This window comes from Malaclemys terrapin, chromosome 8, assembly GCF_027887155.1.
Source record: "Malaclemys terrapin pileata isolate rMalTer1 chromosome 8, rMalTer1.hap1, whole genome shotgun sequence".
NCBI lineage: Eukaryota > Metazoa > Chordata > Testudines > Emydidae > Malaclemys > Malaclemys terrapin.
Genome location: NC_071512.1, coordinates 65,720,032 through 65,743,110, shown reverse-complemented (window position 1 = coordinate 65,743,110; position 23,079 = coordinate 65,720,032). Strand labels below are relative to the sequence as shown.

Genomic DNA, 23,079 nt, shown 5'->3' with positions numbered 1-23,079 from the left:
TGTGCTTGACCAGATGTAAAATGCATTATGTAGACAGGGAATTAATTACCCTTCCCTCCCCCCCGCCTTTCTTGTTTTTTTTTTTTTTTAATTATTTTTATTTTTTTAAGGTGGAGCTTTCACGTAAAGCAGACATGAACTGTGAGAATATAGTTGCAGATCAGAGCTTTTTTTCCTTCTTGGGGTGGAGATGGGGAATCCATTCATGGATATCTGCATAAAAGTAAAAAGCAATTCGAGATCAATTTCCTTAAATTGATCTCACATGAATAATAACTTCAGGCTTCAGGAATTGATATGGTGCTTGAGTGCAGGAAGCATATTTGTGTGTGTGTGTGTGTGTGTGTGTGTATATATATCCTTAGGATTGCTGTCATCTTTGACCTTGCTTATAAGATCAGGAGTATTTAAGTCATGTCATCATGGGCCTCTTCTTTAACAAGCTAACATGCATAAGTATTGATTGAATGTTACTGCTGAAAAAAGGGGGGCAGACACTTTGATAAAATCCATAACTGTCCTTTCTCTATATTTTATGATGACTGTTCTGGTGCATTAAAGGTAACTATTTTCAAATTGTTTGAAGTCTCCCATAACAAAGCATTTTGTTCATTTTAAAATGTTAAACTTTTTTATATAAAAAAGAGCAAAATAAAAAAATTGGTAATATTTGGCCACTGTTATTTGAAATGCTGTGCTTTTTAGTGTGGTCTGTAATAGACTGATATTTTAGGTGGAAGTCTTTTTAAGTACAATTGTCTTTTTTTAGGGAAAAATCACTCTGCTATAAGGCATTGTAAATGTAGAATAACTCAGTCCTCTGTGTAATTGTTTGATATTAAAATTTTTAAGTTCCTTTGTCCTAATGTTGCTTGCATTTCAACATTTCTTGCAGGAGTGGTTGTGTAGGAGCAGGATTTTATAATTGTACTATGAGAATTAATGTATGATTTGATTTTATCCTGCCAGACACCCTTTTTTTGAATAGCAGAAAGGAATGAATAGACCAGAAGAATCCTTATGACTAATTATGGTCACCCTTTTGTTTTAAGATAAGTTTATAATGACTACTGTGGTTTCCCACATGCATTACAAATTGGGCCCTCTTTAGTTCTTTGTTTTAAGGTTTAGATAGTAAGAGACAGAATTCTGTATTGTGTTTTATGTTAAGTAGATTAGGGGAATATTGAAGGCCTGGGTCTCAATGTAAATTGTCTTGGTTATTGGTTCTAAAACTTAGCAAGGTTTAATTTGCAATGCCTTTTTGCTCAATATAGACTGACGCTGTTTGTATTCTCAAAGGCCTGTGTGAATGAGGAATGTATGCATCAGAAAAAAATAAGGTGGAAGGCCATTGTTATAGCCAAAAGGTCAAGGAAGAAGGAGTGAAAAGACGTAACCATCAATGCGCATCCATAATGAAGAGAGGGCAGATTGACAACCCTAAGGTGAAGGCTGGCACCCCTAAGAACAATTAATTAAATCTAAACCAGGACAGAATGACCCTCTCGGAGGTGTATTGGAATGTTAACATCAAAAAATACACCAATTAAGAAGTGACAGAGTCCTGTGGCACCTTATAGACTAACAGACGTATTGGAGCATAAGCTTTTGTGGGTGAATACCCACTTCGCATGTGCATCTGATGAAGTGGGTATTCACCCATGAAAGCTTATGCTCTAATAAGTCTGTTAGTCTATAAGGTGCCCTAGGACTTAGTCTGGATCTGTAAAAAGCAACAAACATTGCTACCCCTCTGATACTTGACACCAATTAAGAAGTAACTCTGACTCAAACTGACACAGCAAAATCCATAGACTTCAACAGAAAAAACAAAACAGGGTGCTCTGCCATGGGGCTTTGGGTTCGTCTTGCCACACTCCAGAAGCATAGGATCACGACTGACAGAGCCTGGCTCCCTTCTGCAACCAATCTGGCTGTCCACTAGAATGATCCAGACTCTGAACTGGTAACTATAAACATCAACTGACAGAACTGTGTGTGTATGACTAAAAAGCATATGCTAACTTGTATTTTCAATAAATGTGGAGTATTTGCCTTTTCCTCTATAAAAGATCCTGTGTGCTTTGTATAGCATAACAGTTGTTGGTCTAGGTTTGAACTGATTTTAACAGCATGAAAATGCAGTATTCTGTCTTTCAGATTCAAAGATAATGGAAGACGAACTATCTTGTTTTTGAAATTTTGTCAGATTTGTGGCTGTCTCATGATCTTACATTTTATGTTGTAAATTAAATTTAATATAGGAAAAAACCCTTGGTTTGATCTGATCTTTGAATGTGGGAAGTCTTGTTTTAAAAAATAAAAAAAATGTAAGGCTTACCAAAACCATTTGTATTTCATCTATCAAAGGAACTGCACTTATTGTGCAATTTAAGGTAAAATTTCCAAAACTAAAATAGGAATAGATATTCATATACCCAGTTATGCGTGATCTCTTTAAACCATGTGCAAACAATAGACCAGCGGTTTGTGCTGGAGCGGCGAACCGCAGCCAGTGGGAGCCACGAGGGGCCAAACCTGCCGATGCGGCAGGTAACCAAACTGGCCTGGCCCACCAGGGTGCTTACCCTGGCGAGCCGTGTGCCAGAGGTTGCTGACCCCTGCAATAGACAGTAGAGGAGGATAATGCATTGGCCATCCCCAATGGGAAGTTAGGGGAGAGACTTTCAAACTCTGGTTTGTGCCTTTGAAAATCTCCCCTGGCATGGACAGCTTCCAAAATGCCTGGGTGAACTTAGAGAAGTGAAATTGATTGATTTTATGTGCATAAAAAAACACATGAACTTTCTACTAGGTCATTTTAGCTGTTTAACTGCTTCTGAATTGGTAAACTAATGAACCTTGGAAGGACCAGAACGTTTGGATGTTGCAGTCATTCTAGGCTGTGGACTGGACAGGCTTGATCATAGAATATTATTCCAATCCAGCCCAGCTTTGCACTAAGCAAAAGTAATTGCCATTTTTGGAACCATCATAATTGGCCATCCCTTTTATTTTTTTGACATTCCCAACATAGGAAAGGGAAATAATTGCTTTTAACCTGAAAGGTGATCCTTCTCCCTCTAGATTCTGTAAACTAGCCATTTTAGATTTCTTTTTGGGGCTGTTAAGAGTCAAATACAGGACTGTGGTTTGCCAGTGATGTACTTTAAAAATACTGTCTAACACCTCTTTATGGAAGAGGGACTATAGAAAAAGAGGCAATCTGAATAAGGAACTAAAAATATACATTCTTATTCATTGAAAGTTACCAGATGAAAGTATTCACACAATGTTACCTGTGAACATCTTCCAATTGTGTGCAACCTTATCACATTACCTTATGACATAATTGATGAAAAGTATCTGACAATAACATAGCTGGGTAACTAAGTCCAGCAGTGGAAGTGTGAAGAAACTGTCTGGGAGAGGAGGGGAGTCCTTGAAGATCTTAGAGATTGCACTGTGCTCCTTGTATTTTACTTGCCCTAAAGCAGTAGTTCTCAATCTGAGAGCCACTTGCGGCCCAATCAGCACACAGTTGTGGTACAAGTGACAGGACTATAACTAGAGTGGGGCAGGAGGGGCACCTGTCCCAGGATGCAGAGCTGGGTGGGAGTGCAAAATGGGGGGTGTCAGCCCTTCAGTAGGATTGGGCCCAGTGGCATCAGCCCCCCCACCCCACACCCTGGATTGGGCCCAGCAGCCTCTCTCTTTCCCCCCGCCCCCAATAGAATCACTGGTCCATTGACCTCGGCTGGAGCAGGCTCCCTGGCATTAGGACCACAGTGGCAGGTGCGCTGCACAGTTGAACTATGTGCAGCCAAGGTAGGAGACCAGCAGGCCCAGGGAGGGGGATGCAGGGGCCTAGGGCTGCAGGGAGAGAGGTGCAGCCAGTGCATGGGGGACAGACTTTAGGTGAGGGGGACTGATGGCTGGGGGTAGTCTCTGGATCAGGGGCTACATAATGGGGCATGGTCCCTGGATGGGGGGTTGAGTGCTGGAGGACAGTCCTTGGGGGGGCTGGGTACTGGAGGCAGTTGATGGTGGGCAGTCCCTAGGTGTGGGACTGAAAGGAAGGGGGCAGTCCCTGGATGGCCCGTCCTACCCTGCACAGGGCACCCTGTATCTGAGGAACAGGCCCATGTGCCAGGTTAGTGTTGGGGGTAGGGGATCTGGGTGCTGGGAGGACAGGCCAGGAGGGTGTGTTTGCATGGGTGGGTTCCCCCTCTTTGCCGGCAGGCTCCAGAGCTGCGCTCTCCAGGCACTCAGCCCAACCATACTGCCCTTAGAATAAATTAATTTTAACAGTTAATGTTTTGACTTATTTTGCTAATTCAAAATGCTCTTGGTAGACATTTGCCAGTGTTGAAGTGAAAGGTACTATATTGATCTGAATCATACTGCTGTCATATAACAAATACTAAACTTTTTTTTTTTAGATGTACAGGTGGATGTGGCCCACATAACACACACAGAGCTGCATATTGACAAGTTTCAGAGTAACAGCCGTGTTAGTCTGTATCCGCAAAAAGAAGAACAGGAGTACTTGTGGCACCTTAGAGACTAACAAATTTATTAGAGCATAAGCTTTCGTGGACTACAGCCCACTTCTTCGGATGCATATAGAATGGAACATATAATGAGGAGATATATATACACACATACAGAGAGCATAAAGAGGTGGGAGTTGTCTTACCAACTCTGAAAGGCCAATTAATTAAGAGAAAAAAAAAAAAAAAAAAAACTTTTGAAGTGATAATCAAGCTAGCCCAGTACAGACAGTTTGATAAGAAGTGTGAGAGTACTTACAAGGGGAGATAGTCAACGTTTGTAATGGCTCAGCCATTCCCAGTCCTTATTCAAACCGGAGTTGATTGTGTCTAGTTTGCATATCAATTCTAGCTCTGCAGTCTCTCTTTGGAGTCTGTTTTTGAAGTTTTTCTGTTGTAATATAGCCACCTGCAGGTCTGTCACTGAATGACCAGACAGGTTAAAGTGTTCTCCCACTGGTTTTTGAGTATTTTGATTCCTGATGTCAGATTTGTGTCCATTAATTCTTTTGCGTAGAGACTGTCCGGTTTGGCAAATGTACATGGCAGAGGGGCACTGCAGAGCTAGAATTGATATGCAAACTAGACACAATCAACTCCGGTTTGAATAAGGACTGGGAATGGCTGAGCCATTACAAACGTTGACTATCTCCCCTTGTAAGTATTCTCACACTTCTTATCAAACTGTCTGTACTGGGCTAGCTTGATTATCACTTCAAAAGTTTTTTTTCTCTTAATTAATTGGCCTCTCAGAGTTGGTAAGACAACTCCCACCTGTTTATGCTCTCTGTATGTGTGTATATATATCTCCTCATTATATGTTCCATTCTATATGCATCCGAAGAAGTGGGCTGTAGTCCACGAAAGCTTATGCTCTAATAAATTTGTTAGTCTCTAAGGTGCCACAAGAGCTGCATATGCAGCCCACAGTGATAAATAGGTTGAGAACCGCTGCTCTAGAGGCTAGTGTACAATTAGTGTTATATAAATACAGTAGTGTAGAATTGTATGCAGTGTTGTAGCCATATTGGTCATAGGATATTAGAGAGAAAAAATAGGTGAGGTAATATCTGGTATTGAACTAACTTATCTTGGTCATCTCCTCCCCCACAAAGAGCTCAAAAGCTTGCCTCCCTCACCAGCAGAAGTTGGTCCACTCACCTTGACTTTAGTGTGTAATAATGTACACTACACCTTATTTCATAACATTAACAGATGTATATTTTGATCATTTTGCAACATAAGTGATGTTTATTAACGGGGGAGGGCAGAGGCAGCAGTAGCTACTGCAGCCATCAATGCATAAGTCATAGATGTCAAGCCTAGAAGGAAGTGTTAGGCCTGGTCTGCACTACACAGTTAGGTTAAGGTAAGGCAGCATATGGTGACCTAATTAATTATGTCAGTATACACACTTACATGAGCAGGACAAGGCTGTAGTTGTGGTGTCCTCTTACATCAACATAACTCCACCTCCAGGAGAGGCATAGCACTTATGTCAGTGTAGTTAAGAACAACAAGGAGTCTGGTGGCACCTTAAAGACTAACAGATTTATTTGGGCATAAGCTTTCGTGAGTAAAAACCTCACTTCTTCGGATGCATAGAGTGAAAGTTACAGATGCAGGCATTATATACTGACACATGGAAAGCAGGGAGTTACTTCACAAGTGGAGAACCAGTGTTGACAGGGCCAATTCAATCAGGGTGGATGTAGTCCACTCCCAATAATAGATGAGGAGGTGTCAATTCCAGGAGAGGAAAAGCTGCTTCTGTAGTGAGCCAGCCACTCCCAGTCCCTATTCAAGCCCAGATTAATGGTGTTGAATTTGCAAATGAATTTTAGTTTTGTTTCTCTTTGAAGTCTGTTTCTGAAGTTTTTTTGTTCAATGATAGTGACTTTTAAATCTGTAATAGAATGACCAGGGAGATTGAAGTGTTCACTTACTAATGTCATATATGCCATCATGTGCCAGCAATGCCCCTCTGCCATGTACATTGGCCAAACCGGACAGTCCCTCCGCAAAAGAATAAATGGACACAAATCAGACATCAGGAATGGTAACATACACAAGCCAGTAAGTGAACACTTCAGTCTCCCTGGTCATTCTATTACAGATTTAAAAGTCACTATCATTGAACAAAAAAACTTCAGAAACAGACTTCAAAGAGAAACAAAACTAAAATTCATTTGCAAATTCAACACCATTAATCTGGGCTTGAATAGGGACTGGGAGTGGCTGGCTCACTACAGAAGCAGCTTTTCCTCTCCTGGAATTGACACCTCCTCATCTATTATTGGGAGTGGACTACATCCACCCTGATTGAATTGGCCCTGTCAACACTGGTTCTCCACTTGTGAAGTAACTCCCTGCTCTCCATGTGTCAGTATATAATGCCTGCATCTGTAACTTTCACTCTATGCATCCGAAGAAGTGAGGTTTTTACTCATGAAAGCTTATGCCCAAATAAATCTGTTAGTCTTTAAGGTGCCGCCAGACTCCTTGTTGTTTTTGTAGATACAGACTAACACGGCTACCCCCTGATACTTGACACAGTGTAGTTAAGGCGATGCAGTGCAGACACTACCTTATTTACATCCACTGTTAGTTGTCTTGTCAATCTCACAGCTCCATGCTGGAGCCCTGAAATTGACAAGAAAGCAAGACAGCTAGAGCTGGGCTTCCCTGGGCTCCCCACTCTCGTCTGTGATGCTACTTGGAGGCTTCCCCTCCCTATGCAGAGAAGCCCGGGGTCTGCCCAGTGGCTGGAAGCAGGGAGTGGAGAACCCTGGGGGGGGGGCAGTAGGGCTCCCAACACCCCCGTTGGTGGTGGAAACCCCCTTGGACAGAAGGAGGGGGGGAGTGTAGAGGTCAGCCATCGCAGTAATTACATAACAACATATGTTACCTTCTGGCTGGAGTGAAGACTTGCCCTTAGACCAGTCTGCCCTCCCGAGAAAAGGCATAGCACTTGCAGTAGCACATCCATTACACACGGGCATAGGCGCCAACTCGTGGGTGCTCCAGGGCTGCATTTTTTGTTGGTGTAGCCCTGTTGTTCCCAGGAAATTAGAGCCACAAGGTAAGTGAGGTCCTATCTTTTATTGGAGCAACTTTTGTTGGTGAGAGAGAGAGACAAGCTTTGGAGCTGTCTCTGAAAGCTCCAAGGCTTGTCTCTCTCACCAACAGAAGCTGGTCCAATAAAAGATAGGACCTCACCCACCTTGTCTTTCTAACGTGAATAGCCTCCTTCTAAAACTGGCAGAGGTGCTTGGAGGAGAGGGCAGAGAGGGAGTGGTGCCTCGGGAGGGCACCCACCGGCACACCGAAAAGTCAGCACCTATGCACACGGAAGTGGGCTCAGGCTGGTTGTCAGCCAGCTGGGCGGTGGCAATAGCAGCTTGGTAGGCAGTCAGGAGGGGGGAGGGGTGTGACGCGCACGGAATTCTCCCCAGGGAATCCTCTTTCCCTCCCGCCCTGTGCTAGGCGCAGCGGCCGTATGACCCTCCCAAGTCCCGCCCCGCGAGCGAGCGAGCGGCTCACCTGCCGGCAGAGCCTGCTCTGGGGAACTCCCCTCCAGCCACCCATCTCCGAGCTGATGTTTAAATAAAACGCCGGGTAGTGATTGGCGGAGAGGCGACAGGGTGGCCGCTGTATGGCGATTGGTGGCCTGGAAGAGACGCTGCGCCGCTGGTTGGTGGGCGGGTTGGGACAGGGCTGTGTGGGGATTGGCGGGCCGTGGGGGCGCTTGGGGATTGGCGGTGGCGCTGGGTTTGAATGGTTGGCCGGGGCGGTTAGCATCGTGCTGCCTGTTTATGCGTCTGGCTCGTGCGGTTTGTCCGCGCTGTGCGGGGACCGGGCAGCGCCGAGTCTCGGCAGCAACAAGCCGACGATGGCTGCAGAGCTGCTGCGCAGGGGAGCCGCCGCTGCCTGCGGACTGAGCCCGGCCGAGAGCCCGGGGCGGCGGAGGCGGCGCTGGGCTGGCAGGGAGGAGGAGGAGGAAGACCAAGACCCCGCCGTGCTGACTCTCACCCACTTCTCCCGGCCGCCCTTCCTCAGCTTCGGCAGCCTCCGGCCCGGCGCCTCCTGCACCCGGCTCCTGGCCGTAGATAACCCCAACCCGGAGGAGGCTGATGTGGTTATCGACCGCTTCCCGGCTCCCTCCACAGGCTTCAGCCTGGAGCGCCGGCGCTTCCTCATCCAGGTAGGGCCGGGCTCGGGGAGAGCCCGAGCTGCTGCGGCTTCGCGTCCCCTCACCAGCCCCACCTCTGCGCGGCCCCCTGGCAACCCCCGTGGCTGGAGGGGCTCGTTGGGGCGGTGCGGTTACATGCCCTGAGCCGGCGTGACGGGCTTGGAGCTGCCAGGAATAATGTATGACCCTTGACTGAGTTAATCCGCTCTCAGCTTTACCAAGGAAGGGGGAGGACAATATGCTCAGGAGCAATGCGTTCATTTCCATGCCCCGGCTCAGGCCCTCTGAGGGGGAGGAGTATCAAAAGCTTCAGGATGGTTTAAAGACACACTCGCTCTAGAAGAGGGCAGATAGTTAAGGGGGAGAAACTGACGAATCAACCCTGCAGGGGGTAGGTGTGTCTTTGTCTGCTTCAGATTGGTCAGGCTTTAGGTAAGATAGACATGTATCGCCTTTTGTGTGGTTCAAAAACTTCTTATGCTTTGCTGTTCCTACTCTTAAGATAAAACATCATACAATTTAATCATAAGGCTGTTTTGGTCACTGCTAGACCCAAACTCCCAATGGGAAGAACCACAGATGTCACGTTATCTGATATGACTAGTAAGGAATCTATTTGTCAAAAGACATTTCCTGAATCTTTTTTGTTGTCTTTATTGTTACAGACGTACTTTTCTGACAGGTATTTTGAAATACGTGACCAAAAATAATTGAAACTGGTGTGGTTATTTTGACAAATATAATAGGCAGAATTTTAAAATATTGTGTGTGGAATTTTTAATTTTTTGGTCCAGCATTCTCCCAGGAGTATACAGTACATCTTTGTAACAGCAGGTAGCAAATTTTGACAAGTGCCTTCTGACAGCATAAGAAGCAGAATCTCCTGAGGAAGTGACAGCTGCCACAATTTACTATCAATAGTGCAAGTAAATGTGTTAAATGAGTTAATTGTGTATGGAACCTCTTTAGCATAAAAAGATTTTTATTTTATTTTATTTTATTTTTTTTTTTTGCTACAAGGACCAGCAAAATATAATGAGATTTTTCAGGCATTACATAATGTCCGTCTTTGGTTTGAGCTGGGATGAGTCATCAGTCCTTTGTTTAGAGCTTCAGTTTGTAGCAAAATCCCTCCAGAGGTAAGAAGCAGGATTGAAGACAAGGTGGAGATGAGGCATTAGCCTTTTATAGTCTTTTCCAGGTGTAGGAACTCCTCTTGGTTCTTACTGTGGAAAATTACAGCAAAATGGAGTCTGGAGTCACATGGGCAAGTCCCTGCATACTTTGCTGAGTTACAAGGCGTATCTGCCTTCTCTCAATGGGTCAGTTATATAGCTGATGGTCCTTAATGGGCCATCAAGCAGGCTAGGCAGAGCTGGGATGTCACCCAGAAGCATAGTATAAGTTTGAAATACAGACAGTATAGAGCCAATATTCATAACTTCAACTACAAAAATGATACACACATATAGACAGCATAATCATAACCAGCAAACCATAACTTTGTCTTAGATACCTTATTTGACCCCCTTTATACAAGATTTGGTGCCGCTACAGGACCTTGGTTGCAACAATGATCTATATGGTCCCAGTTCGAGTCAATAATGTGACAGCAGGTTTTCCTGTGTGGGGATTGGTCCTGCTTTGAGCAGGGGGTTGGACTAGATGACCTCCTGAGGTCCCTTCCAACCCTGATGTTCTATGAAAATCACATTCCTTTCTTCTTATATCCATTCTATCTCCTAACCTCACTATTGTGTATTTGTACTTTCTCACCTGTCCTCCATCATAACAACTGTAATTCATCTAATAAGTCAACATTTTTAAAGTTCGGTGCATAAATTTAGAGACGCCAACCCATATTTATGCACTCAGTGGCTGAAAATGTAAGCCATGCTAATTAGCATTTATATAGCACTTTACTTAAAAGCATTCACAGACACTAACACTTTTGTTCGCTGCTTCTTTTTTAAATGATCAATTCTCTTAAAAATATTTTCATGTCCTTACAATGTTTTTGTTTTAACGCTTCGTTCTCTCATAGTCTGGAGAAAGAATCTTTATTTCTATCACATGGACGCCATTAGAAGAAGGAAAAGTCCGAGAACTGGTAACTTTTATTGTTAATGGCATTGTAAAACATCAGGCTGTGTTGTTGGGTGTTGCTGAGCAGCCTCTGAAGAAAAAGGTAAGAAATGTATTTTTAATTAACACTAATTATTTTTGTCTTATTTGTTGCTTGCATGTGAGTCAAAATTTTGCAATGTACCAATTGTTTCTACTAGTGTAGACACAGATGAATTGTTGAATGGGTATCCTCAGTGGGATCCCCCAATAACTTGGAATTTGCTCTCCTTGATCCTGAAATAGCCCAAATCCAGTGAATACTGCAAAATTTTTCTTTTCCCATTTGAAAGTGGTAGAACATCTTAAGGGTGAATTATTGGAGTAGAAAAATGGCTTTAGCTTATTTTCCTGGTTGGTTTGATTATGGATTATATTGCATTGTATTGCTGTGCTTCAGCTATGTTGGTGTGTGGTTTTTGATGTGGGCATTTTAAAGTTTATGGTAAGTGCATAGAGCATGTGGCTACATATTACTTTTTTAGTGTGTATCTATTCAAAATAACTTAAACAACCCAAAATTAAAAACTTAGTTTTTGTATCTGTTAGCTATCAATTCATTATCTGTGTGGATGGATATATAAGTGCATTATATTTAAAAAACAACTACCTTGCAAACCCTCTAATTTTATTTTTTTATTTGTGGTTTTTCAGAAGAGTCTTTGGGATGCTATTAAAAAGAAAAATACTTCAGAAGGATCAGTTTCTACAAGAGCTAAGAAAAAACATTTAAATGTTAAAAATGTTAACAAAACTTTTCGTGTTTCCAAAAAAACAGATACAGTTAGAAGCCCACTCCAATCCTGTGAAAATTTGGATGTGATACGAGGTAGCATGTCCCCCCCAAAAAACTCGCTTATCACTTTAGAAAACAAACTGCCTATATCTCCTATCAGTCCTGTATTGCAAGAACATCATGATACCATTTGCACACCTCTTTCAATGAGAAGATCTACTACATACTCAGTTCTTGGTACAGTGGTAAATGATGAATTATTGCAAGAAATACACACATGTAACATCAAGAAACTTCATAATCCTAATGAGGAAATAAAATCCTCAAGTATACACAGTTCTCCTTCTGGATTAGTACAAGCACACAGATCAAATACACATTCACCTGTTTGTGCTCCGGAATGGACGGCAGCCTTGCATTCCTCTTTGACTCAAAGGAGAATTTTAAGTCCAGATTCTTTTATAAATGACAGTTATCAACTTAATGTAGAAGTTGTAGCAGAGCAAGTTGCTCCCATATTGTCACCTGATCAGTTTGTAAAAGACAACTTAGCTATAGAATCAGTGTCTCAAGTCCACCTATCTGTTTCACCATCCTCTTTATCCTCCAGTGTGGAGACTTGTATCACAGAGAAGTCGTCATCTTCAAAATGGAAAGAAAATGAAAAAATGCAGTTCATAAGTGTATCTGTAGAACATAAGTTTCCAAATGACGTCTTTGATGAGACGCCTATAGCGAAATCTCAGTTACTTCATTGTACCAAACCCGAACAAAATCATCTCAATTTTCCTCTTTCTGATGAGGACCTTCAGATTCGCAGTTGCTCCCAAAGAGAACAACCAAAAAAACGTCCTGTGCTTTCTGCTACTGTCATCAAAAATAAGTCGTCTGCTGCTGAAAGAAAAGGAATGGAGACAACTAAGCCAAAATCTAGAAAATCTCTTAATATGATAAGGGAAGGAGTAAGTATGGTTCCTAGACATTCAAAGTTAGAAATACTCCAGAACCTTCCAGTTATAGATCCCATCTCAGGTGAAACCAAAGATGAAATATATTCATCTTCCATTGGATCTACTTTACGTAGTCGTAAGAGGAAAAATGAAGTATACTTGGAAGATATTAAGGCTACAGCTACAGAATATGTGGAAGAAACAGAAACCAAAAGAATCTTTACATCTTGTGTTGACAGTAAAATAAAAACTACTGTAAGACCATCGGTCTCTAAGCACATAAGCAGAGAGAAATTAAACCACAGAAAGAAAACCGGTGAGCATTTTTCATTTGTGTTGTTTAGTGAAAGAAAATAACTTAAGTGTCTCCATATTTTGCTAAAATGTTATAAGGCGATCCCTAGAACTCAGCATTTCAGTACCTCTTTCTGCAGCAAGTATTATGATACTGTAGCAACTTCTCAAGTTGTCTGGTAGCAATAAAGCTTGGCTAGAGAATACACTGTCTGCATTCATTTAGCAGAAGCCACTTAACTGGTATCTGCTAAATAGTCTTGTAGTGTGCTAGAAGACCTGCCATATTTAGCAACATTGCTGGGAAAGCACTAGATTTGTCTCCTGTGGCTTTGTGGAGCAAAGCATTGGTTCTGAGCAGTTTATTTCAGGCAAGACATTTGGGTAGAGGTGGTAGATGAAGGGGATTTTAAAATGAGGAGAGGAAGTGCTAGATAAGCTTTGGTGGGGCTGTGGAAAATCTAGCATGGAATGTGACATGCTGTCAAAAATGAAAATACTTAGTATTAATGCATTTCAAAAAGTTTGCTTAAATGTCTCATCTGGTATTCTCTAAAAGACTATTCACAATGGCTCACAGGTGTGAATGCATTTCTGGTGCCATAAATTTCTACACATGGTTCTCTGCTCACTCTATTTCTTACGATTGGCTCATTTAGCAGTCTCACATAAGTATAATTCTCTTTGGTGTGCTAACACTTTATAATTTTCTTAAAATATACATCTGCTCTGAAAAGTGACCCTCATGATGCCATTTCTTAAAGTTAGGATGGGGTTTTCCTGCCCTGGTATAACTGCCTGTAAAGGTTCTTGCAGGTGAAAATCTGCTCTATTATATCTGTAATCTTTGTCTTCAAAATATGTTCACCATTGTCTTCATAGGGTTATACAGATATAACAACACAGAGACAGCGTGAAGAGAGAACAGTACACAGTTTGCCCCAGCCCTAAATATAGCTACATTTCACTATTGAAATGTAACTTTGAAACACTTACACCCAATTTAACTTATTTGAAACCTAGCATTGTTCTTCTTGAGCATATAAATGCTGAATGGTGCTTGGCTCTGGAACAGCACAGGAGTTCAGAATGAATTCATGTCTTGCCTCCTTCAGTGATGAACACAAAGTAAAATCCCATTTTGTAATGGGTAACTGATCCAGAGACTAAACGACTTGCCCAAGGTCACAGTCTATGGCACAATAGGGAGTTGAACCCAGGCGGTCCCGTGAACCTCAGGACACCCAGGTCTCCCATGGCCTGGACTAGGTTTCTACCCACTAGACCATCCAGATAGATGCCAGTGGCTTAGAATTTTGAACTTTGGAAATTAATACCTTGTGCTGGTAATAGACTTTAAAGTCCATTGGGTAGTCCATTAGGATGCGTATCTTCTGAGAACAATTACAGGTAATACTTTTTTCTCAGTGTGGTGAGGAAGCATGGAATGCAGTAGTGCTTTTTTAATTGTCAGCTTACACTTCAATTTTTTTCTTTCACTCTTTTTACAGCTGCCAAGCAAAGCAATTTATCTGCATTCTTCTAGCATTCATTAGCCAGAAGACTTATGTATAATATGTAAAAAGCAACAGAGGGTCCTGTGGCACCTTTGAGACTAACAGAAGTACTGGGAGCATAAGCTTTCGTGGGTCAGAACCTCACTTCTTCAGATGCAAGTAATGGAAATCTCAAAGGTGCCACAGGACCCTCTGTTGCTTTTTACAGATTCAGACTAACATGGCTACCCCTCTGATACTTGACATGTATAATATGCTTACATAGCATCTAGAGAATTAATGTTTCTCCATCACAGATAACATTGAAATATTGTTTTTTACTTTTCCTGAAACACTGAAGGATGCTAATTTAAAGATTAAAAATAAAGCCTCTGTTCAACCTATACCAGCTAGAGTTAAGGAATTTTCTATAGTGTCTCCGACACGTGTTATACCCCTACCCATAATTGACAAGGTTGGTAAAGAATGGAGTCAAGGCTATAATCCTTAACTACACCTTGCTTGCTTGTTGGTGGTGGTAGTCTCACCATTTCCCCTCCCCCCCCCCCCCCGACATCTGATGTTTTGTTAACATTTTTAGGTTCTTCGTCTAAAACTATCAACAAAACTACTAAACCCATTGATGGTGTGGCACAGTCTCAGCTGACCTTCATAAAACCATTAAAAACAGGTAAACAGAGGTTTTCAGTATCTATGAAGTCCAGAATTTTTCTTGAATTGAATGTCATAATTGAGCTGGGCGAATTTTTTGGCTAATAGTTTTTGACAAAAGTGTTGTTCTTGTTGACCCAAAACTGCTTGCGAATTCATGTAGACTTTGCCAGATAGTTATGACTGAACCAAAAAATCAAAATGTTTTGGTAAGCTGAAAATGAAACAGTTTGTTTTGATAATATTGAAACAGTTTTTTTGGGGGGTGGAGCCACAAAATGGTGGGGAGGAGGTGGTAGTGTGGTGATGCCTTCCTTATAACTTTTAGCTTCATGGTTAGGACACTGTCCTGGGATGCAGGAGACTCGGGTTCAAGTCCACATTCTAGAGTAGGTCTCCCATATACCAGGACAGTGTCCTGGCTATGGGGAATTTTTAGGTGGGTCTTTCTCAATCTTTTGAATTGAGGCTGTTTCATGTTGTATAAAATATTAATTAGAGTAGGGACTGGAATTTGACTCTCCCACATCCCAATGGAGTGTTCTAACCACCAGGCTGCAGAGTCATTCTCACTTTCTAGCCCAATTAATATTTAATTAGTAATGCAAAGTGGAACAGCTTCAGCAGAAGAGATTGAGAATAATCCTTAACCCAGAATACTCCCTAACTCAGTAGTTGGGGCACATACCTGATATGGGAGACCTGGGTTCAAGTCGTTGCTCCACAGTGGAGATCAAGGGGGTGGGGCTCTGTGAATGGTGCCTAAGGCTTTGTCTACACTACATAGCTTTTAGCGACACAGCTGTATCGCTGAAAGTCGGGCAGTGTAGTTGCTGTTTTACTTCCACCCCCAACGAGTGGAGTTCACGTTGTTGACAGGAGAGCGCTCCTGCCGACAGCGCGCTGTTCACACTGATGCTTGCCGCGGCAAAACTTTTGTATCTCGGGGTGGGGGTTAACACCTCTGAACGACAAAAGTTTTGTCGCTTGATTGCCAGTGTAGACCTAGCCTAAGTCCCCTTGACAATGTAGCCCCTTATTTCCAGATTTCTTTTTTCACCTCTGCTAATAATTTGTTTTATGGTAGACAGATGTGATTCTGAGTACACTCATGAAGCAGATATGTGGAATCAAATGTAACAATAAATCATGCTTCAAAGGTTTTTCAGTATACTTAAAAGCACCAGGCTACTTAACATTACCGCTAATATTGATAAAGCACTAGATAATAGCATGAACTGTCATACCAATAACTGTCCTTGTCTTGAAGAACTTATTAGTTGAAGACAACAGCAAGTACAATAAAAGTGGCATGTGGTGTCTAAATACTTTCCTCATAATTCCATTTTTGTGCAAGTCACTCAAGTTAAAGTGAAGAACTGCATATTTGTAGGAAAAAACATAGACAAAGTTCAAATTAAAGTTATTTATTTAAATAATCTTTTCTCTCCCCACCCCCCCTTTAAGTCATTCCTAGGCATCCAATGCCTTTTGCTGCTAAAAACATGTTCTATGATGAGCGCTGGAAGGAAAAGCAGCAGCGAGGCTTTACCTGGTGGCTGAATTTCATACTTACACCTGATGACTTTACTGTAAAAACAGAGAGTTCACAAGGTAAAGTAGGTAACTTGAAATAGTGCACTTCTGCTAAATCATGGGAACACTTTAATGTCAATATATGAAGCAAAACTTGCTCCAGGAGTTTTTTTAATTAAACTCATATATGATGAATAAAACCACTAGCTAAAAGCTAGTATCAATTAAGCTTTCATTAATTTATCTGTGTGTATGTTTAAGTGACTTTTCAATAAGGGTAATTTTTATATCAAGAGGTGGTTGACTTTTTTTATTTTATTTTATTCCCCCTGCTCCCCCCCCCCCCTTCATGAACTTCTGTCCTGAGATTGGAATGAAAGGAAATTCAATTTGCATCCCTATTTTCAGAGCTACTTTGATACCCAAATGTTAGTTCTGCAGTTATCTGTTTCAGTAGAGGTTGCACTGAATTCTGAATGCTGTTTTGAAGTTTTATTTATATAATTTTTTTCCCCCATGTTCTTTAATTGAAAGTGTATGGTCTTGAGAAGTTTGATTTTTCTCATGCAGAGTTCTATTATACTAGATATGTCATCTGTGTATTAGTGTGCATTTAAATAGAAGTAAAATGATTAGGAAAAATAGTGAACTCTTATAAAACAGATGCTGTCAAGGTTCCTTCCCCACTCTGAACTCTAGGGTACAGATGTGGGGGACCTGCATGAGGACCTCTAAACTGAATTACCAGCTTAGATCTGGTTTTGCTGCCACCACTCCCAAGTGCTAACTCCCTTCCCTGGGTAGCCTTGAGAGACTTCTTCACCCACCAATTCCTGGTGAGTCCAGATCCAATCCCCTTGGATCTAAAAACAAGGAAAAATCAATCAGGTTCTTAAAAAGAAGGCTTTTAATTAAAGAAAGAAAGGTAAAAATCATCTTTGTAAAATCAGGATGGAAAATAACTTTACAGGATAATCCGATTCAAAGAGCCCAGAGGAACCCCCTCTAGCCTTAAGTTCAAAGTTACTTAAACAGAGGTAAACCTTCTAGCAAAAGGTACATTTACAAGTTGAGAAAACAAAGACAAACCTAACACGCCTTGCCTGGCTGTTACTTACAAGTTTGAAATAAGAGAGACTTGTTCAGAAGATTTGGAGAGCATGGATTGATGTCTGGTCCCTCTCAGTCCCAAGAGCGAACAATCCCCAAAACAAAGAGCACAAACAAAAGCATTCCCCCCCACCAAGATTTGAAAGTATCTTGTCCCCTTATTGGTCCTTTGGGTCAGGTGTCAGCCAGGTTACCTGAGCTTCTTAACCCTTTACAGGTAAAAGGATTTTGGAGTCTCTGGCCAGGAGGGACTTTATAGCATTGTACACAGGAGGGCTGTTACCCTTCCCTTTTATAGTTATGACAGATACTAATTTACCTTTGTCTCTCATATATATATATATACACACCTGTTTTTTCTTTTTTATTCTCTTTTCAATTAGTAAATGCAGCTGCACTTATCTTGGGAGCAGAAAATCATCATAAAGCCAGTGTTCCTAGAGCACCAACAAAAGAGGAAATGTCCCTGAGAGCTTATACTGCTCGATGCAGGTTGAATAAACTACGACGTGCAGCATGCCGTTTGTTTACCTCTGAAACAATGCTTAAAGCTATTAAGAGACTGGAGTTTGAGATTGAAACTAGACGTTTGCTAGTTCGGAAAGATAGGCATCTCTGGAAAGATATTGGTAAGAATGTACAAATGTTGTTGATATTTAGTATTTTTGGTAAAATAGAATTGAAAGTGTATTTATTATAAGTGTAGCAAGTAGAGTAGAAAATCTTTGTAACCAGGTGGCTTTGTAACAATGAAATATGGTTTAAAAGTGTTTGCTGAATTTAACATTTCATCATACTTTGCATTCATTTCAGGAGAAAGACAGAAAGTCCTCAACTGGCTTTTATCTTACAACCCTTTGTGGCTACGCATAGGTCTGGAAGTAAGCAATGCTTCTTATGGATACTCTATTCTTGTAAAGCCTGTGCCAAGAGTGGCTCTCAAGTTCAACTGTAGCTGGCAGGCAGCTCTGGTTTATTATCAGAACAGAACAATTTCACATTTCCTTTTAATTCATGGTTGTTGTGTTACAAAAGAGAATATTTCATCGGGCAATTTAAAAGTGCCTTTCTGTGAGGAATACCCTGGAACTGGGCTCCTTTGCTGTTGCTCAAGTAACTTTACCCTTCAGTAGTTCGTAGGAAATTGATGCCTAGTGCGCTCCCACTATACTGCAGCCAGCTATGTTGGGACTGGTTAGGGAGCTCCTGATGGAAGCAGAGAACACTTTCCAGACACCGAAGAGCCAGTAGATCACATTGATACTAATTTTAACTTTTTAGATGGGCATTGCATTTGGGACACCTTCTGGAATAAAACTAGGACTGTAACTTTGTTTACTGTTTTGCAGATTAATCTGTTCCCAAAAAAATGGGCTAGGTTACTAATTATTTTTGCTAGTGAGAAACTCTTAAATAGTGTACTGCTATTTATTTTGAATATATCCTACTGAAATTCTAAAGAAAGAAATAATACAATTGTGAGCATTTTTTTAATTTTAAAGTTTCCTTTATTTTTTGTTTTTTCTCATTAGACTATTTATGGAGAACTGATTGCTTTGGAGAGTAATAGTGATATTATGGGTTTGGCAATGTTTATTCTAAGTCGCCTACTTTGGAACCCTGATATAGCAGCTGAATACAGACACCCCACTGTACCTCACCTTTATCGGGATGGTAACTACTACTTTTTAAAATAGTCTATTTTTAGCATTTAACTTTGCATTCATAAATAACATCTTTATGAACTTAATATTTTTAGGTCATGAAGAAGCTTTGTCTAAATTTACATTGAAAAAATTGCTGCTGTTAGTTTGCTTTCTTGATCATGCCAAACAGTCTAGAATCATTGACCATGACCCTTGCCTCTTCTGCAAGGATGCAGAGTTCAAGGTAAAGTATGGTAGCCATTTCTTTTAACGATGTTGTTTGATGTTTGAACATATGACTTTGTATGCATATAATATAAAGTTGCTTTTTTAATGTTAAGACTTTAGTACTAGTCACACTCAGCAAATCTTCCAGGAGGTCACTAGCTGTGTAAGACTTACCATCAGGACTTCTGAAGTGCATATAAGTTATAGGGAGCTCAAGATCCTTGCGTTCTAGAGGTGCTTTCCTTCTCTTTCTAAGACTAAATACTGCTCTGCCACAGCATTTGTCATCTGAAGTTAAATTCTCTTGCATTTTGAAAGTTTATCCGAGGGCTGTCCTATAATACTTTGTTCTAGAAAGCTAGGCTGCATGTCCCTATCTGTCATGCTAGATGTTTACTTAGTAAATAGCCTCATTTATGTTTAACTGACTAGAGTAAAAATGTTTTTTAGTTCAAGTCATGGTATAAAAGTGTCCATTACTTAGACTACAACACTGTTTAATGAGTTAAATGCATGAGTAAATAAAAAGAAAAAATTGTTCACGAACTTCTGAGGATGCAGAACAGGTATGATTAACTAGTGTTACAGCAGCTTGATTTTTTTTTTTGCTGTACACCTAGGGAAGTTATGAAAGCAGTCATTAGGAAACCAGTTAGCTATCTGTGTCAGCGTTAGAATATTGTGGACACAATTTAATGCCATGAAGAGATATTTAAGTACTTGAATTTTTGTATCTTGTGCATAGTACTAAACGACAAATAACAAAGCTAAAGGCATTTGGGGAAGGGATCAAAATGGTCACTTGGTCTAAGTTTATTTTATTTCCTCTTAGAATAGTAAAGATGTTCTACTGGCATTTTCACGAGACTTCCTGAGTGGTGAAGGTGACCTTTCCCGTCATCTTGGCTTCCTGGGATTACCTGTTAGTCATGTTCAGACACCACTTGATGAATTTGACTTTGCTGTTACAAATCTAGCTGTAGACTTGCAATGTGGCATTCGTCTTGTGTAAGTTGATACAGAATGGTTTTGTGACTATCTATATTTGTCTAATCCTTCTGTAAGCTGAACTAAGACACTTCAATATGAAATCTCTTTATTGTTAGGAGAACAATGGAACTCCTCACAAAAAACTGGAGTCTCTCAAAGAAGCTAAGAGTTCCTGCAATAAGTCGTCTCCAGAAGATGCATAATGTTGATGTTGCCCTTCATGTTCTTAAAGAGCGGGGAATTCAGTTGAAAGATGAATGTGGTAAGAATTGAAAAGTAGTGCTAGAATAACTATGCATTTGAAGAACAGGAATACATATTTTAATCACTGTTGTATTTGATTTATAGGTGCTTCAATCGAGTCTAGGGATATTGTGGACAGGCACAGAGAGCGAACTTTAGCACTGCTGTGGAAAATTGCCTTTGCTTTCCAGGTATTGCATAAAGTTTGTGTGTAGTTGTAAAGAATTTTAAGAAATGTTACAAATGAGAGGAGATAATGCATGGCTTGCAACAAAGAATGTGTAGTCTTTGAAATCGTCAAGTCTGGATTGACCTTGCTGGGTGACCCATGAGAATGATCTTTTGTGGATTCTCCTGCTTAGACCTCATTGTGTAATGTATGTTCAAGTGCTTTATAACTATTAGCTACATTGATGAGCTAGGTTCTAAAATGTAATACAATTCAGAACTCCTTTTAATTAGGTTCTGTACACTTGTTCATAGAATTTCTTTTGTACTTGTGCCAGATACTATAACAAAGGTTAAGTATGTGATAACAGTGGTCAGAAATTAACTTCTTGCCACCTGCTGAGGAATTCTCTTAGAGCTACTAAAAATAGCTCAAATAGATGGATGTATTTAATACCACTTCCAAACACTTGAACATTCCCTTTGGTGAACAATCATAGGAAGTGAATTCTAGAGCTGTGGCTCTTCCATGTAACGTATTCCACCATATGTTTCTGGGATCAAACTGGGAAAAACTGAAGAAATAAGCACCTTTGGACTTAGGCTAATTAGTGTACCTATAATTGAGTCAAGAATTATGTATAGTCTTAAATGGAAGAAGGAAGCAGAGAGTAGAAGAGTTGGGCTTAATGGCAAGGTTTAAGAGGTTACTTGAGCCAAATAAATATTATTCTTCAAAAATGTATATCCAGCTTAAGTGAATTCAATAGGAAGGAGTATACATTATGGAAAGTAAAACATAAGATATAAGAATGAAAAGCAAGTAGCCAGAGACTTTTTTTATTATATATAATATCTTAATGCAAGAATCCTGAGGAGAATACTGCTGCAGAATTATCAGGAAGCTAAAGGAGCAATTGAATGCTGAAGAATATTACAGAGAAAACGAATTATTCATTTGCATCAGTCAACAACAAGATGTTGGAGGAGATCCAAAGTCTCTTTAATTAGTTATGTAGATGACCACTTCCACGATTGCATTAGTTAGGATTAAGAAAAAATACATGTTTTCGGGGTATTAAACCAACCATCGATCCAGGTAGGAAGAAAATTTCCCTATAAACTTATTTTAAAAGCATCTGGTACTGGCTACTGTCATCTAGGCTGCTGGACTGAAATAAAAACTGATTTGATCCAGTATAAAAACTGTTATATTACTAAATAGTGGGAGCAATCAATCCCTGGCACTTACATAAGATGCTTTCTCCGAAACCATCCCCTCTCCATTTAACCACATCAAGTATATAAGATCACTGTAACATTTTTTCATATCAGAAAAATTGATTTGTTTGTTTCCATTAAAGGTGGATGTTTCCCTTAATGTGGAGCAGTTAGAAGAAGAAATTTCTTTTTTAAAGAATACACACAATATTAAGACAAAAATGGCTACTCTAGTGTCCTGCTCTAATCAAAGTAAAGTGAGAAAAAACAGCAGTACTTACTCATCTGAAAGTTACAGCGAAAATGTGAAGCTGCTGATGGATTGGGTCAATGCTGTTTGTGGGTTTTACAATACTAAAGTAAGTAGTCCTGTTTTTTTGTGTATATATTTCCAGGTTTTGTACATATGCAAGTACATTTTCTTGTAATGGGAACTGTTTTTATATAAGTCTTTCAACACTATATCTGTTCTATCAAATATATATTGATTAATACTGATCTGTTGCAAGCATTGTAATGGATGAAGTTCTCAGTCTTACTTGGACTATCCCAGTGGTGGAACGTCAGATATCCAGGATGTGTTTTCATGGGTCCAGTTGCATTTCTGTTGTTTTTAATATATTCTCCTAATAGAGAATTCCCACAGTGAATGTGTATACTACCTGCTTGGCTACATATCAGCGCAGGGAAATCCTCCCTCTATTAGTGAGCAAGCAGAATAAACTCTTTGAAAGACTTCCTAGAAGGATCTCATTGGTGACTGACTGATTCCAGTCTGTGGAAAAGGACATGTTCTTAATGAGCCTTTTGGTCCAAAATAATTCCTCCACTATATAAGTTTTTCATAACCTTCAGGAACTTCAGGCACTAAGATTAATATTAAAGATAGTCATGTGAGTATTTGTCCCTCCCCAAGC

General features: G+C 40.5%; 1 protein-coding gene across 2 annotated transcripts in view; it reads left to right on the top strand.

The window, feature by feature from the left end:
• The first annotated feature begins 8,369 nt into the window (after window positions 1-8,369).
• Window positions 8,370-23,079, top strand: part of ASPM (assembly factor for spindle microtubules) — a 36,793-nt gene continuing 22,083 nt past the window's right edge. The window contains exons 1-13 of one of the 2 annotated variants that reach the window (XM_054038633.1): window positions 8,370-8,760; window positions 10,793-10,936; window positions 11,527-12,874; window positions 14,950-15,039; window positions 16,488-16,634; window positions 18,050-18,295; window positions 18,480-18,547; window positions 19,199-19,340; window positions 19,426-19,556; window positions 20,373-20,548; window positions 20,647-20,792; window positions 20,879-20,964; window positions 22,306-22,521. In XM_054038633.1, coding sequence (XP_053894608.1) covers window positions 8,449-8,760; window positions 10,793-10,936; window positions 11,527-12,874; window positions 14,950-15,039; window positions 16,488-16,634; window positions 18,050-18,295; window positions 18,480-18,547; window positions 19,199-19,340; window positions 19,426-19,556; window positions 20,373-20,548; window positions 20,647-20,792; window positions 20,879-20,964; window positions 22,306-22,521 — 3,252 coding nt within the window. In that variant the 5' untranslated portion in view covers window positions 8,370-8,448. Of the gene's footprint in view, window positions 8,761-10,792; window positions 10,937-11,526; window positions 12,875-14,949; window positions 15,040-16,487; window positions 16,635-18,049; window positions 18,296-18,479; window positions 18,548-19,198; window positions 19,341-19,425; window positions 19,557-20,372; window positions 20,549-20,646; window positions 20,793-20,878; window positions 20,965-22,305; window positions 22,522-23,079 lie in introns of those variants that run through there. The other variant, XM_054038634.1, reaches the window with a different exon arrangement.